We start from the raw sequence: 15,737 nt of genomic DNA, 5'->3' as shown, positions 1-15,737 counted from the left end.
CCAAATCTGGCGAATAGGTACATTAAAGTACAAATCCAACAATTTGTACTTTAATTCATGGATTTTTCCCATTTTCGAAATGATCTTCTGACACGGTGCGTTGCCCTGATGAAAGACGTTGTTTTTCGGTGCGTTGCCCTGATGAAAGAGGTTGTTTTGCTTCTGCCACCCGGGTCTTTTTTCACGAATTTTCCCTTTCACTTGCTCTAAAATGTTACAAAAATAATCAAAATTTATTGTTTTATCAATTTGCAAGTAATTCGCTAGCAAAATTCCATTCGCATCCCACAAAACTGATCCTAACATCTTTTATGGCAATTTCTGGACGAACTCGTTCGGTTCGGAACCGAAGAAAAAGTTTCAAACCACTCCTTAACCTCTTGTTTTGATTCAGGAGCATGGTGATAGACCTAAGTCTCATCCTTAGTGATAATTCAATACACAAAATCCACTTTATCCTATCGAAAACGCTTTAAATGTTGTCAAGAAAGATGCATTCGAATGGCTTTTTAACGAATGCGGCACCCATTTTGCAAACAGCTTTCAGGAACCTAAAACTTCAGTTGAAATATTGGTTATACTGCTCAATGAGTTGGCTAATGTACTTAATTTCTATCAGTGATTAGGCGATTTTCGAAAACGATATCCAACCTACTGTTCGGTATGCGTTACCCCAGAAGTCGTCCTTCACCGAGTCTGCGAGTTCTCGGGCGTAAAGCCGCTTACTTTCCCGGATGGCGCTATAGAGCATGGGCTTCGTATCAAGCCAACGTTACAATCGGATCGAAAATCGGATAGACGTAGCCCGCGGAAATTCAAATGTCACAAGAATTTTTGAACAGCCGTCGTATTTACGGACGACAGACAGGACCAAATCGTTAAAAAGGAGCGTGAATGTGCCCATCGTGGAATACAAAAACAGATTAAAAGATGTCATTTGGTCCCCTAGAATGGTCAAGAAATCTCGAATGTTTAGAAACAGCTGTTCTATTTTTGTAAAGCATAAATACGAACGCAAATAGAAGGACATTTATACCCTATTATCCTTTCATTTAAGCACGACGCTAATATTGAAAGAAAGGAAAAACTATTTACATCTTTCTCTCCCTCTACTCCATTTCAGAAAGGACAACGCACAACATGGTCGCTAAACTAATAACCCTTTTAATCATAGTAGTAAGCATAATAACACTAACTCAGAGTCAGAGGTTATCCATTAAAAACCTCAATAATGATCCAATATTATTAATGAAAGTTGGAAGTTGTAAATTACAGACAGGAGTTACCAAAATGGTATATCCAATCAATGTTACTAGGTTAGAACAAACACTTAACTCAATTGCAAGTGTAGTACAAGCCAATCCCAAAACACCGAACCATATAATGCTTACACCGCCAGAATTATTGCAGCATAGGATGAGCGAAGTAAAAAAAAATTTGTACATGATCAAACCACTACGGGGTTCACTAGCCATCGCAGGGAACCCAGATGCGCAAGATCTTCGGATCATAAACAGCATAATGAATGGGCTCATAGACGAAAATAACGATCAGTTTACAATCAACGAACAGCTCAACGAGAGAATACATCTTGTAAGTGAACTAATTGAAAAACACAAAATGAATGGTGTTGCCCTTAACGCAATCGATAACTTAGTTTTATTCTATAACTTGGATATATCGAATGAAATCCTAGAAGCCATTCGCGACACGATATCGCTATTTAGAATGGATAAAGCCTATAGTATGTGGCTTGTGGAAGTCAACAGAATTATGAATTTATTGAATATCGTGATCCCAGACGACGCAATGCCTAACATGACACCAAAAATAGCGACAAGCAAGGAAAAAATACTGTACATATTGAGTGCTCCCAAACTAAGCGAAAAAGAGTCCAATATTATAAAAATTTTCCCTCTGCCAATCAACGGCACAATTATAGAAGATTATCCATCGTTCATAATCAAACATGGGGAAAATATATATAAAACACTTTACCCTGAACGATACATACAAGTCAGTAGTTCAGTAGAGGAGTTAAACGATAACTGCATTTGCCCTCTTGTTTATGGCACCGACAGTGTCTGCATTGTAAGAAGAGAGGAAAATACAAATGCCAGAGTGATCAACGACAACCACATTCTTATAACCAACGCAAAGGGCGATTGGTTGGTATCTAATTGTGGCCCCAAAAATCGGTCCTTAGTAGGAAATTATCTTCTAACTTTTTCTAACTGCACAGTGAAATTCGGTAACAAAACGTTTTCTTCTAACGAAACTCGCGAAGAAGTACAATTCATGGAAAACGCTTTTCATAATCTGTCTATTACCACACAACTAATCTCGGATCATGATATCGAACACGAAATAACGTTGCAAGCCCGCGAGATAATTAACTTCTATCAACAGCAGAACATCTGGATGTGGAGCCTTTTCGGAGAATTATTATTTACTTTAGGCGGGATTTTAATAATAGTAATTTTCTTGTGGAAACGCCGAATCGCCGAATATCGTAAATCTGTTGACAACTGGAACACAACAGTAACCTGCAGCAGCGACAGAAACCGAGCTGAGTTCCCGTTCCAGCACAACACCAGCTGCGAATAATCCGCCTGCGAATCAACAAGCCACGAGCGGGTGCAGCGCATAACTCGATCCACAACGGTTTTTTTTAAATCTTTTTATCTTCATTTGCTTAAAACAGAAATAGATTAGAGTAGGAAGACGTAATCCGTGTGGAGTTTTCTATTCTCCCATCGGACGCCTCCCCAGGTGGCGGATAGGGGAAAGCCTCCCAAACCGGGTGGTACTGATGAAATGAAATAGTCAGGGCGGACCAAAAATTAGATTGGGCGGCAGGCTAACTACCTTCCCCCGTAAAACAACCACAGTTCAGGAACTTGTATCAAAGACTCGAATAGAACGGACTCAACGATCACGACCATGGAAACGCCTACCGGACTACTCTTTAGGAACTTGGAACACAAAATCACTGAATAAAGCAGGAGCAGTGAAAGAACTGCTACACCACCTGGCTAAGTATAGAATTGATATACTAGCCATCCAGGAGACATATTGGATTGGACAAGGAGTTGAAGATAGATCTGATTATACGTTCTTCAAAAGCGGGAAACCTGCCGGAGTTAAAGAATTTGGAGTCGCATTTGCTATAAAGAAGTGCTTAAAAACATCTGTCACATCATTTCGACCAGTAAACGAACGGATCTGCATGATCCGCTTAAAAAGCAAGCACTATAATTTGTGGTTTATTAACGCACATGCCCCCACAGAGGAAAAAGATGATAACACTAAAGAGGAATTCTACTCCTTGTTAACCAACGCATACGACTCACTACCCGTAGGGGATGTCAAGATCATGATGGGAGATTTTAATGCTAAGGTGGGCAGAGAACTATTACATAGAGAAATAACAGGGGGACACAGCCTGCACGAAAACTCAAATGACAATGGACTACGTTTGATAGACTTAGCAGCCAGTAGAAACATGATCATCAAATCTACTCAATTCCCCAGAAAAGATATACACAAGCAAACATGGGCGTCACCAGACGGAAGAACATTTAACCAGATCGATCATATAATAGTAGACAAGAGAATATCCAACAACATACTGAACGTGAAAAGCAGCAGAGGGGCCATTATCTCAGATCATTACTTGGTGAGATCACAGTTTCGTTGCCAAATAGCACGAAACTATTATAATCCAAAAATAACCGGAGAGAGACCTAAGATGTACGACATCGAGAAACTAAAAATAAGAGAAATGTCAGATAGATATAGAAGTTTAGTGAACCAAGCACTAAGTAAAAACCACGACCATCTCTCAGTGGAAGAAATGTGGGCACACATCAAATCCTCAGTCGTCGAAGCGGCAAAGGGCTCTATTGGTTTTAAGCACAAATCAAAAAACAAAGACTGGTTCGATCAGGAGTGCAAAAAAGCAGTTGACAAGAAAACAGCTGCATATACAAACTACCTGCAGATACCAACCAGAGCCAAGAAAGAAGCATATGACAATTTACGAAGAACGGCTGACAGACTGTGTAGGAGAAAGAAAAGACTCCTGGCCGACAGACAAATAGAAACAATGAATACCGACTTCCAAAACAACAACGCAAGACGAGCCTATAAGACCGTGAACATGTATAAGAAGGGTTTCACACCTCGTACAACACTGTGTAAGGACGCAGATGGAAATATCATAGGAGACATGGCCAACATAAAAGAAAGATGGGTTGATTATTTCGCAAAACTACTAAACCCCAACTACAACACCGACATAAACCATCGGGAAACGACCATAAACAGGGACGAAAACTATGAAACCCCAACGGAAATAGAGGTAGGAACGGCCATAGCCCAACTTAAAAATAATAAAGCCGCTGGTATGGATGATATATCTGGGGATCTACTCAAACACGGCGGTAACAATCTAGCCATCACGATGCACAAATTAATACTGGAAATATGGGCCACAGAGTGCATACCCGAGGAATGGCGAAGAAGTATTATAGTACCAATATACAAGAAAGGAGACCGCATAGACTGCACCAACTACAGAGGGATAGCACTATTATGTGCGGCATACAAGGTGTGGGCCAAAGTGCTGGAAAACCGACTACGACCAATAGCGGAGACCATTATAGGAGAGTACCAAGGTGGCTTCAGACCGGGAAGATCAACAGCTGATCAAATATTCTGTGTAAAAACATTCTCCAGAAATGCTGGGAATTCAACGTCGACGTCCATCAAATTTTCGTTGACTTCAAACAAGCCTACGACAGTATAGATAGAAACAGCCTATATACGGCTCTAGTAGAGTTTGGTATTCCCAACAAACTAATCAGAATGATTCAGCTATGTCTGCGCGATACCTCGGCATGTATCCGAATAAACGGAGAACTATCTGCGAGCTTTCCGACAGATAGCGGTCTAAAACAGGGAGACGGGCTGTCTCCTATATTGTTCAACCTTGCCCTGGAACGAGTGATCCGCATGATTCCAGTGGACACAAAGGGGACACTCTGCACTAAACTGACACAGATAGTTGCATATGCGGACGACATTAATATCATGTCTCGAGCACAACTGTTGGCCACAGAGACCTTTCAGCAACTGGACAGAGCTGCAGAACAGGCAGGTCTCAAGATAAACAAGGATAAAACAAAGGTCATGACACAGTCCCGCAGGCAGCGCTCCCAAAGACAAAGACAAAACAACAACACAGCTGCCGATCACAACCTCGAGAATGTCGAAAATTTCGTGTACCTTGGGACCAACCTAGCAGATGATGGTAGTGAGGAGGGAGAGATAAGCCGGAGGATACAAACAGCCAACCGGACATATTTCTCAATATTACCCATACTAAAGTCAAAGATAGTACACAGACAGGGCAAACTAAGGCTGTACAAAACAATAATCCGCCCTGTCCTGTGTTATGGCTCAGAGAATTGGGTCCTAACCCAGTCCCAAGAAAACAAAATTAATGCCTTTGAGAGAAAGATCCTCAGAAGGATACTAGGCCCAGTGAAGGATGGAGAGCACTGGAGGATCAGGCATAATAGTGAAATCTATGCAGTGTTCGATGACCCAGAGGTCTCCACCATGATAAAGAAACAAAAATTGCAATGGGCGGGCCACATTATACGGATGAACGAAACAAGGATACCAAAGAAAACGCTATTGGGAACGGTACACGGCAGGAGACCAGTCGGTAGGCCAAGAGCCCGATGGGAGGACAGCGTCCGTAAGGCCAGCGAGGACCTGCTCGGTGTAGCAGACTGGAGAGGCAGGGCAGCAGACCGAGACAGCTGGAGGGTTTCGATACAAGCGGCCATAGCCCGAATCGGGCGTTCGCGCCACCAATAGATAGATAGATAGGAAGACGTAAGCAAAATAGACGTAAGAAACTATCGTAAGAAAATAAAGTTAGTCTTATTTAGAACACCACCCAAGACCCTTTATGAGACTCCACATAATTACGTATCTGTCGTCAGCAACAACATATACATTTATAGTCATATTTCTGTATGAACCAATTGATGGTGTAAGCTGTTTATAAGCTGTTTTATTCAATATTGAAACAATGGCAAGGCGATGAACCTCTAGCGATAATTGGTTTTCTCTCTGTTCACCCTTAGCGTAGTAAAATGTGAAAAGTCGTTTGTTCAACATTATTACAATAACATTTTGTAAAGCACTAACAGTACTTCCTATCAGATATGTGAAAAGATGTTTGCATGGGTAATTGCTTAGAACTGCTTAAATGTATTCCTTGCCGTTGAAACGGTTTAAGGATCTGAGACAGCGATATCAGAATATATTATCAGAACCAATAAATAAAAACATTTCGTGAATCGTCTTGCGTTAGATCCCTTCCTTTGGAACTCACTCCACGTCTCAGTCACTTGGTATCCTCAGCCTATCCTTAAACTCTAATCAGTTTGACACGTTTGTGAACCACTTGCCTTGCTACACGGGCGGGGCCCACTGTGAGGCCGTTATAAGAGTATGCATCTCCTCAATGAGGGCTTTCTCTGGTCAGTGTTTTGATTTCTTCGTACTACATCACAGCAAAGTAAAAGTAATTTAACAAAAGCAACCTCCAGACGGTGCGCTCACGTGTTCGTCAGTTGCGGACAAAAACTAAAGCAAGCGATGAAGATCCAAGACTGGATTCGATTGTGTGCTTATGCAGTACGGATGCAGCAACATAGTAAGTAAAGTACTAGGCACTACGCATCGCTAGCTAACTTCCATGCTGGCACCAAGCTCTTGATTCGGTAACAACCGTCGTCGGTGCGGTTTTGCGCTATGTTGCTAAAAGAAAGTGCAGTGTGCCGCTGCTCACTGCGCGACTATTCAGTTCTGTATCGCCGTAAGCATGGACACACGTGTAGAGAGAGTATCATTGGGGCGAGCAGTGAGTGATCAGCTCAGTCTCACCCCGAAATGCCACCGGGCAGGTGGAGTTCCTGTGATTCTGCCTAGGTCTCGTGCAATAATGTAATCGATAAAAGTAAGAATTGCTTTGTGCCTTCGTAGATTCGTTTACATTGGCTAATTGGAATAATGCTTGAGTATCTTGAGTACCTAGCTTATCTAATGGAGTTGGCTGGAGTTGGTTGTCTGGCGCGATTGACGTGAAAAATGCAACCGCTGCACGTGCTGATTAGTTGCGTGCGGTTACCTTGAATGTGTACGACTTCTCCGGCATCGCCAGCGAGCCAACGGGAACGCGGTAATCCTGCCCTTCAACCGGCGCAATCGTGTACGATCGGAGCAGGTTGGCGAGAATCGAGAAGCTCAGCAGTTGCGTCATGCGGTAACCCATGCAGGAACGCCGCCCGGCACCGAAGGGCATAAAGAAGTCCGGCTTTACCACGCGCCCGCTCTGTAGGAAGCGCTCCGGTTCGAACGTTTCCGGTGCGTCCCAGAGGCGCGGCGACATGCTGAGGTCGTAGTTGTTTAGGAAGATCAGCGTGTCCTTCTCGACGTGGAAACCTTAAATATTTATTTTGGTTTTAGAAGTGCAATACGCCTTATAAAACGAAAAAAAATATTTACCTCCAATGTGGCTGTCCTGGTTGGCGACGTGCGGCACGATCGGTGACGCGATTAGCCGTAACGCCTCCATGATGACCGCTTCCGTGTACGGCATTTCACTGCGATCGGTAAGCTCGATCACCTGTTTACCGTGTCGCTCGAGTACAGCGTCCGCTTCGGCCGCGATGCGCTGCTGGACTACGGGATGCTGGACGATGTAGCCGAAAGTTTTCACCAGGAAGTTGCCGACCGCCGAGTGTCCGCCGATGATGTCTTCGAGCGCGAACAGTGCCGTCTCCCACTCCAGCTCGGGGCCCCGCTTGGACTTTACGTGATCAATCAAGCTGTCAACGTAGTCACGTGGCTCGCTGCCCTCGACCCACCGCTCGTACCGATCGCCGATGATCGTCTCCAGTATGATCTCCCGTATTTCCTCCGCCAGACGATCCATACGTTTCAGGTTCTGCCGATGCAGGGGCAGCAGGAAGGGCAGAAAGTCGGCGGCGTAACCCTGGTTCACTTCCCAGAAGATCTGATCAAAGTTGCCGAGCAGCTGCAGGAATCGAGCATCGTTTGCTTCGAACCGATGGCTACCGAAGTACTGGGCAAACACATTGGCGCAAATACCCAGCACCAACGGTTTGATCTCGACCGTGGCCGTCTGCTCGGTGCGTCCGACAGCTCCCATCATCTGGTCGATCTCGTCGACCACAATCTCGTTCAGCTCGTGGAAGCGGCTGCTGAAGTTTCGCGGGAACGTGTGAGGTACTAGCATGTCACGGCGTACCTTCTGCATCTCGGACCAATCGCAGAACGCAAGAGCTGTCGGGTGGGGGGCATGGGAAAGAATAAGCGATGTCATAAAGCGATGTTCGAACCAATTGTAGTTGCGTCGCATACTTACAGTTTTCCTTGTTGCCCGAGAACAGTAACTGATAGCGCCGGAAGTTGGGTCGGCTGTCGAAATGCTGTGCCCTGTTGATCAGCACCTCCTTGATGGCATCGATTCCGTTCACGACCACCGCGTTGACGGAGCCCAACCGTAGCGCCGTTACCGGACCGTATCGCTGACCAAATACACTGAAGGCCTGATACGGCACTTCGTATCCGTGGAGCTCTTTGAGCGCCCCGATGATCGGGTAGTTCTTTGGGCCTGGCGCGCGTCGCAAAGTGCCACTGTCACTGGAGGAGCCGTTTGGCAGCACTTTCGTGTCCGATGGACCCGCGAACGAAAGTCCAACAACGGCAATCAGATGCTGGAGCGCTTGGTACACATCACTACGCGCGATCACTTTCTGCTTCAACTCTGGCAGCAGCATCAGCAGCGTCAACAGGAAGCATCCCACCATCAGGACTGCGGTGCTGCTCGAGCTGAGCGCGGTAAGGCTAACACGATCCATCTTTCCTTTCTCTGTGCTCGACGGACTTGACCACTGCTCGATCGATTGGTCGGCTTGAAGTCACTTGAACGTTTCACTGCGGGAACTGGTGCGAACGCAGGACCACGAGATGAACCGACCGACTGGAACACGCTGCCGGCGAGGGATGCTCTGCTACGCTACTTCGGCTGCACGATCTCGAGCCCGTTCCAGGATCGTTGAAATGTTCACGACTAGAAGCGACGAATCGATGTGATGCCGATCTGTCCACCGGCCGTGCTTTTTATACATACCTGCGCGCGCTGCCAACGAGTACGATATGTAAATCAGGATGTAAGCGACGACGGGTCTGGGATCACCACACAAACACACGAATGTGAGAACCAGCACACAGCTGGGCACACTCTGGCCAAGCATATTCACATTCATTCAGATAGAATGGATTAGGGCACAACGAAACGGCCGCAAGATTCGGAAGATGATTCTCCCTCCCCATCCCAGAGGCTCCCTCGGAGGTAACATTTACAACCAACCGAGTCCCTCCGGCTCTTTAGAGAAGTGTACCGGTCTATGTAAAAGGATGTACGATATGACGCAGTAGTGGTAACCGCGCAACAAGACACCACCGGCGGGAGAGCCGCATAAAACGTCATGGAACGCTGTAGAAGCCCACTGAACAGTTATCAAGACGCTCCCGGAAATCGTAAGAATGGGCCATCAGATCGTGGAAGTGAGGCTGAGAAGCGTGTATCGGGAGCGTAGCTTGAATTATGTATGAATGATTGGAATGTTAACCAAATTGAGAACTAACACGGTTAAACGTAAACCGTTTCGATCTCAGCCAAATGGCGTATGGCGAAGGCGTCTATGTACTACAGGGGCTTCTTTTCTACAACATCTCAGAACCGCCGTGAAGTAAGTGTAAGGTAATGTCACGAGGATCAACTGAACGCAAAGATTTACACAAATTTATCCTGTGATTCTAAATCAGAACCCATCGCGTTCATAATATGATCAATTATTGAGTAATAATCGAGCTCGCGACCATAGTAAGAAAGACACTATAAATTCTACGATTCTGGCAGTCCTTCCCAGGCATTTGAAGGTTAACTAAACTGTAGTGAAATTATCGAAGAGACATGCTTCAATCTGTCCATTTTTAAGCTTCAATTCCCCTGCTGTTGGGAATTAAACATAACGATCCAAAATTTGTGATCATTGCAAGTGCATTTACACATACAATCGGAAAAAAGGAACAAAAATAGGCGAAATGCAGTTTTGAAAAAGTGCTAAAACGTGTTTTGTCATTCGATAGAATATACAATATCATAAGTTTAGGGCCCTCGATTTATCTGCGCTAAGCCAGGATTTTTTTAAACAACTGCGTTAAATAACTTCTAAATGTCGATCAATGAAATTTTCTTTCTGTTGGTCTCAATGCACGTCACCAAAGTATCTTACTGGTTTTGCTTTAAAAAATGTCTCCATGGTTCTAACTATAATGTTTAGATAACTCCTAACCTAAAAAGATCATTCAAATCATTCCATAGGTGTGGTCAAGTAAGGAGTCTCACTTTGTTGTCCCACTAGACACAGCTTGCCGTTTTGTTTGTTTTTTAATTAAGGTGACGCATTCCAAACATAAGTTCAATTGTATGCCAAACAGAACGCGACCCAGAAGCAGGGAAATGTATCAAAGGGCTATCAAGCATTCCCGTTGCACATGCAAATCGAAAGTAACTGTTGCGAAACGATCGCTGTCGCTATTTGCAATTTAAAACAATGTTTTTCTCCACCATACATAACGGTTGCCAGAACGAAGCTTTGTTTACCGACATAAATACGCACCACGCCGTCGTTGTTGTCGCACAATCCAAAACAATCGAAACAACATGCTCTCGTTTGTCGAGATGGTGACATCGCTTTGTCATCTCCCGCCCAAAACGGGGCTGTCGATATTCAACGGGGGTTTTCCCAACGAGCACCATGCGTCTCCATGAGTCGAACGACGCCGGGGCTAGTAGAGGTTAAGAGCAGAGCCGGACGCCCCGGTCCACTTTCCACAGGTCGGCCAATTATGCTACTACTTTCTTCACGGCGGTGACCGCGATCGGGATCAATTTTGCTTTATTTATTGACCTATGTTTTGTACTCTACCGACGCCGGTACTATGACTACCCGCCGCCGCTCGCTAAACCGCTAGAGTGAACTCAAATCATACACTTATTAGAATTGAAATGAGGGCCGGCTTCCGTATCTGATTGAACCGCTTTGTGCCCGTTTGCGTTTCCAGAACATCGGCCCGTATGTAACCATGATTTTCTGCCGGCCGGCAGACCACGGCTCTTTCACCTTCGTAGCCCTCTTCTACGGGTCAGTTGAGACCGGTTCAGAAAAAGTCCGCCTTCCTCTAGGAGCAAGCAAGACCAGAGGGACAGAGCAACAGTTGCCGGTTTTTTTGGGGACAAGCCGTTGGCGCCGCTGGCGGACAGGGCTTTCGTTTGCATCTGCCGTCGGTAGCGGTCAGTGGAATTGTTTTCACTTAACCTAACCTATTTGCATTTGATTCAGTGAAAACAACACAAGTCACGGCAATGAGGGGCACTGTGCGGCGGATAACGTGGCGAGCAGCAGCCAAACAGTCGGACCAACTCTACCAACTCGGCGCAAGAGATCCAGTGCAATCGATCGGTAGGGGTTTCTGCTTCAGAGCTGTCGAGATCACGCCGTCGGCTTTCGGATCGGCTGATGATCCACCAGATGCATCGTAGCGATGCCGGGTCACTAAGATTCGTCCATTATTGATGAGGCCCACTATATCTGACGTATGTTGCGGTTGGCGTGGCGTAAACGCCAAGTCCGCGTAGTTGGACAGCGGGAGTGAAGGGGTCCTGGTGGCGGTAGTAGCTACCAACCGGCGACCGGAGCACCGGAGAAAGTGTGATTGAGCACCGGTCCAGCTGACCTGACAAGCCGAATCGATCATGATCGGCCGATTGGCGAATGGCATTTGCATAAGTTCACATCTTGCCCGGTGACAGAGACGAATTTAGGACGATCGGCGATGCCGGGTCGGCATGGATGATGGGACCTAGGCAAAAGAAAGCGCCCTCCCCGCTTGCCGCTAGAGCCGAACCGAGGGATGCGAACAGGGCTTTCTTACTGCATCTCGCGGAACGGAGTCAAGTTCTGTAGGGCTGCGGTGACCACCAGAGACCACCACCATGCTGTCCACTGCCACTACGTAGAGACACCATTCTCCACGAAGAGTGATTCACTTCGTCCGCTCTATGGAAGGTGCGCCTGGGTCACAGTGACGGTCCCCTGGAGGCGACGGTTTTTAGGACAAAATCAGAAATGTAGAATATTAGCCTGCAGCGTTCGTTGGAAACACGGAACCGGATGGTGACGGATGGTGACGGGCGGTTGCTGAGGGTGTTATTCGAGGGATAAACGGTCCACAAAAAACCTAGAATTGGGCCGATTGGGATCTGCCTTAGGCTTTAAATTAAAATTAATATCACACCCTTATTGATTCAGGTCGTCTCTTCAGGTGTTCAGACCATCGGCTATGGAAACGATCGGTGTGACCATCTGCGTGAAAGTGGTAGATTCGAGAAGCTGCATATCGTTAACCTTTGTGTTAAATGGGGCAGAAAATCACGCAATCGACGATGCTGGGTCTGTCTTCCTGTGGAGCTTCGAGCCGAAAATAAATAGCCATGTCTAGATCACTGGACTAGATCGCTGTACCGCATGCTTCTAAGGCCAGGTGTACGTTCAGCTGCAACGACAATACTGGCTCAGTGACCCACATCAACACAGTAAACAAAGTTCGGAAAATACTTCAGCTTATCACGGGTGGTACACTGACCCAGACTGAAAAAAACTGTTGATATATAATTCATGCTCGATATATTTTATTTATACCACAACAACGGTATTGGTATCTCAAGTACTGCGCCAGCTACAGTTACCAGCCATGACGTCACTAGGCGGATGGTTGTTTACTCTTCGGGTCTCGATCGAACGAGGCATATAGATGAAACGGAGTTTTGTGATACGGCGCTCCGGGAGCTGCGTCACTAACGAAGGCAAAACCAGACCAGGGGGATGCGAAGCAGCTAACGGCAACGCAGTTCTCGCAAAACGGTTGTTCGCGGGGTACTTCGCGCTTATGCTGCTGCCGTGAATTAATTTGAACCGTTGCATCTTTCTATCCGTGAGTGGGCCGCTCTTATCTCATGGTATTCACGATCGCGTAACCGGAATATTGATGGCGCATGATCTTACGGTTCAGCAGTGGCAGACGCAAAACGCAGTATGGCACATGGTTTGACATCTTCAAAGACAATCGATGTAGATCTTATTCTCGAAGCAACGGGTTTGATTTGATTCGTTACAGGTAGTTAGAACGGTCGATTGATGGACGAGTGGACCACATCCCGGGTGTGACATGGAAGGGAGAAAACGCACCGTTTGTTTGTAAAGCTTTCAACTGGTAACTTCTGACCAACCATTGACTCTTTTTGCAGTTTTCGCTACGAACATACCGCCTAGATAACCATTCATTATTATGTCAATCGTAGTCTTGTATTGAATTGGGGTTGGATATAGATGTTGATTGCATGGATGGAATATGATTTTCTACTCCCGAGGCGCCTCCACCGAGTCATTGTTAAACACACCTATATTCTTCCATCGAACCATCTTCTTTTAAGTATAAAATTCAATTCGAAATGTTTCAAATTAGTATAGAGCACATATTTGCAACTAGTAACAAATTGTGCTTCATTAAGTGAATAATTCGACATGTTTGCAATTAACAATTTGCAATAAGTGACTACAAATACTTTCGAAAATCATAGCAGTCAGAAGGGTTGAGCATTTACTTTTGTCCGCGGAAACCATATAAAAAAACTATCGGCGAGTTATCGGAAACACAAGTAATCAGTTATTGTAGTGAGTCGTTCGCAGTACTCCCGAAGTGTCGTTCGAAGTGCAGCTTTTAATTACATTTTAAGTCAGCCGTATATTCGTACCTTTGATAAAGTCTGATTTTGAAGGGTTTTGCTTTATCAATTCATTGTTAAATATCAGGCATTGGAAAAAAATACATTTGGTTGTTCACAAAACACAAACGTGTAACTTTCTGAGTGGTGCTCAAACTAAATATTAGAAACTTATCAATTGCAGCTCAGTAAGGCTTGAATAGAAATAATAAAGTTCCAAATGATGAAGCACAGCACGTGGCTTTTTTTTGTAAACGACAAACGAACGAAATAGTATACGACCTTCTCCTGATTGTATTTCGTTGTTACCGGTTGATCAACAGCGTTATTAATAATTTTCTCTTGGTTCTGTTATTATCATGTGAAAACAAACATCATTCTTTGCTTTCAACACCACAATATTCATTAGTTTTTTGCGTGTGTGGACAATTTGGAGATGAACTGTTTCATTTACTTGTTCATTATCAACTATTATCAGCTAAATGGTACCAAACTGAGGCTTACAGCAACTAAAGAAACCTTTCTGTACGATGTTCGTGCGTTTTCTAATGAGAAAGTAGAGGCTACTCCGAATACTCCTCGTCAGTTTAGGCCGCTCAATTTCATAGCAGCAGCCAGTGGTGACTCTGCACTTTCTTTGTACAGGACGTCTGCGCCCTTAGATTGGTTTTCCTACACACAAGGCAGTTGAGCGATCGATTTGCATAGGCGATCAGTACGAAGATGGCAGCCGCCAGCTGCAACTTAATGCAGCTGGGTGGCTGGGCGTACTTTCAGCACACGTCGACCTGAGAACTTGGTTCGGTGGCCTGTCGATCAGGATTGCCGCCGGCTCGACGCTCTCAAACGTCGTCTTAGTGATGTGCTTCAAACCACGTATCCAGTTATTAGTTTCTAGAGAGGGGTATATTGTTAATTTGTATATCATCTTTTCCTCTGTTTGAAAGATAATAACTAAAAGGCTTAAAATCTTTGTTTTACCCTTTTAACCTTTGTTTCAGTAGTGCTATGCAGAATCGAGCCAACAAACTTTTCGACCTGGAACCAGGAACATCAGTCAGTGTTGAGTGCACCGCGGGAACTTGGCAGTAGCAGAACGGGAAAAGTGAAAGGAGAAGCCCGCGAGATGGGTGCGATCTGTTCGTTAAGGAGCGACAGAAGCTCTTGGAAATCGTAATACATTTTGCATAAGCATGCAAAACAGTCACACTTATTCTAAAGATGCCCGGAACTTATTGCTTTTGCTGGTTCCCCGTGCTCTTGCGGTGCGATTTATACAATCTATCGATCCCGAAACCAATCGGGGGCTGCATAAATTGTTTGCGATTATACAACAATGATATTGAGCTAGAGCTAGCAAAGACAAAACTTGCTCACATGTGAGGGCTCAAGCGCCATGACAGCAGCGTCCCGGTGATGTCCAGCCATAACCCCACGTAGAGTTACTCAAACGAATAAGGACACATTATCAGGCAACGCAACGAACGCAAAGAAGTACATTTATTAATAGGCGACGGCTCCATGGTTCGCAAGATTTTTGTATTGATTTTTTAAATTCCATTTAACATAATAACTAATTAAACTAAAACAGGCTGAGACTAAAAGAGGATCGCTTTACGCTTTCGGCCATTACGATAGCCTTCGACGACTACAAGCAAGAAATTAATCTTTTTTTAACATAGTTATACCTTCCGTGCCAATTCAATGTCCAACCTGGAAGTTGAGACTCCGGGAATAAGGTCACTCAGAGGTTTAGCTAATGAACGGAATTGTACCCCAT

General features: G+C 45.1%; 1 protein-coding gene across 1 annotated transcript; it reads right to left on the bottom strand.

Moving 5' to 3' along the window:
- Positions 1-7,192: 7,192 nt before the first annotated feature.
- LOC128272620 (cytochrome P450 307a1-like) lies at positions 7,193-8,966 on the bottom strand. Its single transcript, XM_053010457.1, has 3 exons — positions 8,471-8,966; positions 7,588-8,388; positions 7,193-7,524 (listed from the first exon to the last, which is right to left on the bottom strand). The coding sequence occupies exons 1-3, from the start codon at positions 8,964-8,966 to the stop codon at positions 7,193-7,195; spliced, it is 1,629 nt and encodes a 542-aa protein (XP_052866417.1).
- Positions 8,967-15,737: the final 6,771 nt, after the last annotated feature.

This window comes from Anopheles cruzii, chromosome 3, assembly GCF_943734635.1.
Source record: "Anopheles cruzii chromosome 3, idAnoCruzAS_RS32_06, whole genome shotgun sequence".
Taxonomy (NCBI): domain Eukaryota; kingdom Metazoa; phylum Arthropoda; class Insecta; order Diptera; family Culicidae; genus Anopheles; species Anopheles cruzii.
The sequence above is the reverse complement of the archived record's forward strand: the minus strand, read 5'-3'. Positions and strand labels throughout refer to the sequence as shown.

Excerpts from the sequence above, each read along its gene's own strand:
- LOC128272620 (XM_053010457.1), bottom strand. The coding sequence starts at position 8,966 with ATGGATCGTGTTAGCCTTACCGCGCTCAGCTCGAGCAGCACCGCAGTC. Across the intron at positions 8,389-8,470 it reads CTCGGGCAACAAGGAAAACT|CTCTTGCGTTCTGCGATTGG; the intron begins GTAAGTATGCGA and ends CCCACCCGACAG. Across the intron at positions 7,525-7,587 it reads CCAGGACAGCCACATTGGAG|GTTTCCACGTCGAGAAGGAC; the intron begins GTAAATATTTTT and ends TAAATATTTAAG.